Consider the following 2,883-nt stretch of genomic DNA (forward strand, 5'->3'; position numbering starts at 1 on the left):
GAACTTGGCCATGCTGCTTATGAGTGCTTTTACTTTTGGTACTTTAAGGATATTGTAATGCTTGTACTTGTGTACTTGTCCTTAAATTAAGTTTTAAACGCAGTAAAATATTTCAGTACTTCCTCCACCACTTGATGTAATATAACTATGACTTGCATAGTTAAATCTGTAAAATCTGTAATACATTAGATTTGTAATAGTCATATATCTGTTTTTTCTCTACTTCCTGTTCTGCACGAGCTTCCTTGAAGTCTAATTTGTCCGTAGCGCGTTCCCGCTCACTACTTTGCGCGCTCCCGTGTCTCTCTGACATTCCGCGTGCTCTCACGTGCTGTCTGTGTATAAAAAGGGTCCCCTGTCTGTCTGTCCTCATCATGTCCACTCTGTCACCAGACAAACGGAGGAAGATGGAGTCCGCGCTGAACCAGCTGAAGAAGCACACCGTGGTGGTGGCAGACACCGGAGACTTTAACGGTAAAACGCACACTCTGCTTCCAATAGCATGCTAACGCTAGCTCGGTTAGTATGCTAACTAACTGAGCGCTTAGTGTGAATGACCTCCGTGTGAAACGTTAGCATCAATCTCATTCATTTTAAACCGACATGCTAATGTTAGCTAACTACCCGTGAAGCTAACCAACTCCTTGGAGGTTTGTACGATAGTTTTACTTTTGTTACGTTAACTACGTAAAGTTGACAATCTGATAATCCGATTACTTATTAATTTAGTATCAGTAGCTACTTACGTTAGCCACATCAGCAAACTATGCTAGCTAACAACATTACGTCTGTGCTTATTCTATTAAACTTTTGTTTACATTAGCCTTATTAAAAATGACATCTTGCAACGAGCTGCAACTTGCAAGCACTGCGCATGTGCGTGGAGGTGAAACTTAAAGTTATAGCCTGCTGTGCAACCTGCGTGAAGCTGTGCAACCTGCGTGAAGACATGCAACAGGGTTATTTCTGTCCTTCCTCGTTTCTCTCGTTCATGCGCCACAGAGAGGTCAAAGGTTGCGTTTCTCAATGGGTCAGAATGAGGAACTGTGTGTAACACAAATGTGATGCAAAACCACCAGATATAGTTCCTCAGCCTGCAGCCTGCAGCCTCACAATGACATGACAGAACTGGTTAGTTCCAGGCGTGACTCTCATGTTACACAGTGGGCGGGGAGGTTGCACAAACAAGTCTTTTGTTAAATTAAACAATGAGTTTACTGGAATTTAGACACTTTCTTTTTTTTTTTTTTTTTTTTCTTTTTTTTTAAGGCATGCATACAGAGAATAGGCACCGACACAATCGGCTGTGTAATTTTTGTGCGGTCTAATAATGCTGTTATTAAAAGCAGAATATTAGTTGCTCAACAGAAAAATAACTATTTTGATTTGTTGTCGTTGCTTTAATTTAATCCTCAAACAAAATGCCAGTCTAGCTTCTCCAAAGTGAGTGTTTGCTGTTCATCTCTCAGAGCTTGACTTTCAATGGACAATACTTGTCTGTACAAGTACTATACACATTATAGTACCCTTCCTACAAATTCTGTGCAACTCAAAGTGTGTTGTAGTAAACTGACGAGCTAATAATTCAGTATTACAGCTCAAATATGAGCAATAACAGAGTCTAATGCACAGAAAACAATTTGAAGACTCACTTTTTTTTTCTTTTTTTTTCAGGTCATTTTTCTAACATATTTATCGACTAAAAAGCAGTTAATCAATAAATGAATCAACCGATTTTTAAACGACCGTGGGAATAATTAGTTTGCAGCTTGTTGAATTGAATGCATCACAACTCGAGCAATGATCAGATCATCTCTCACGCTTTGTGAATGTTTCTGTCAGCACGTCGTTAGAAAAAGACAAGTTTATGAAGATGATGGTGGTGATAAGAAGAGTGGTTACTCGAGATTTGCCAGCTCTATTTTTTTTTTTATTTTAGACTGTTGCATGAATGTTGTAACGTTTCACTGGATGCAGGTTTAGACATGTTGAAGTCAAGCCGCAACACTTGTGCTTCACATAAGAAATGCAGGAACTTGGTAAAGCATGGTGAAACGGCTCTTTCTTCACATGGGGGGGGCTGGAGTAGCTTGAAAGGTAAATGGAGAAGGACCGGGGGGGAACTTGTAAAAGTTTGTGCAAGTCTTCTTGCTAACCAGTTTAGTAATACTGCACAGTTATTGATGGTTTGTTATGCATATGCATGCCTAAGGTGTCGTTTCCTGGTTTTAAAAGGCTACATTACAGTAGAATTATATGACTTTCTGTTTGGCTCGGGTTATGAGTTGTGTCTATATGAAGGTAATAAAATAATAACTCAGAAGCTGAGCGTTTCTTTAAGAGGAAACTCGACAAAATAACTTGTAGTACTTGTCTCTGCAAATATTTAGCCTGTTATACTATCAGGAGTCTCCAGTCTGAGTTGCATATTAATATGTATGAACGCACGATTGTACAACCTTCTTTCACACCCTCCACTGCCATTGACATCGTCCAAAAATATATTAATAATACAAAAATAATGGGAAAACTAATAGAATAATTGATGTAACATAAAATGATTTTTTAAATTAATTTAAAATATAGACATGTCTGACTTAAAATATGTACACGGTATGCATTCCTCTGATGTCTCCTGTACTTGTTGAGTTTGTGTTTTTTTTTTTTTTTTTTTTTTTTTTTTTTTTTTTTTTTTTTTTTTTTGGTTATAGTTAACAAAAGTTTATACCATGCAACACTATATTTGGGATGGTTATTAAACTATGTAATGCTTACAACACCGTTTGTTTTGTTTTTTTCATGCCCCAGGTGGTAGACAGACCAGGCCCCATGTTTTGGGAATACTGCTGTAATCAGCAGCACTTAAGTTAGCTTTGTTGTTTT

General features: G+C 37.8%; 1 protein-coding gene across 2 annotated transcripts in view; it reads left to right on the plus strand.

Moving 5' to 3' along the window:
- The first annotated feature begins 282 nt into the window (after nt 1-282).
- Nucleotides 283-2,883, plus strand: part of taldo1 (transaldolase 1) — an 11,412-nt gene continuing 8,811 nt past the window's right edge. The window contains exon 1 of one of the 2 annotated variants that reach the window (XM_031848320.1): nt 283-474. In XM_031848320.1, the coding sequence (XP_031704180.1) occupies nt 375-474 (100 nt within the window). In that variant the 5' untranslated portion in view covers nt 283-374. The remainder of the gene's footprint in view (nt 475-2,883) is intronic. The other variant, XM_031848321.1, reaches the window with a different exon arrangement.

Source organism: Anarrhichthys ocellatus, unplaced genomic scaffold (assembly GCF_004355925.1).
Source record: "Anarrhichthys ocellatus isolate YVR2014 unplaced genomic scaffold, GSC_Weel_1.0 scaffold8, whole genome shotgun sequence".
Lineage (NCBI taxonomy): Eukaryota > Metazoa > Chordata > Actinopteri > Perciformes > Anarhichadidae > Anarrhichthys > Anarrhichthys ocellatus.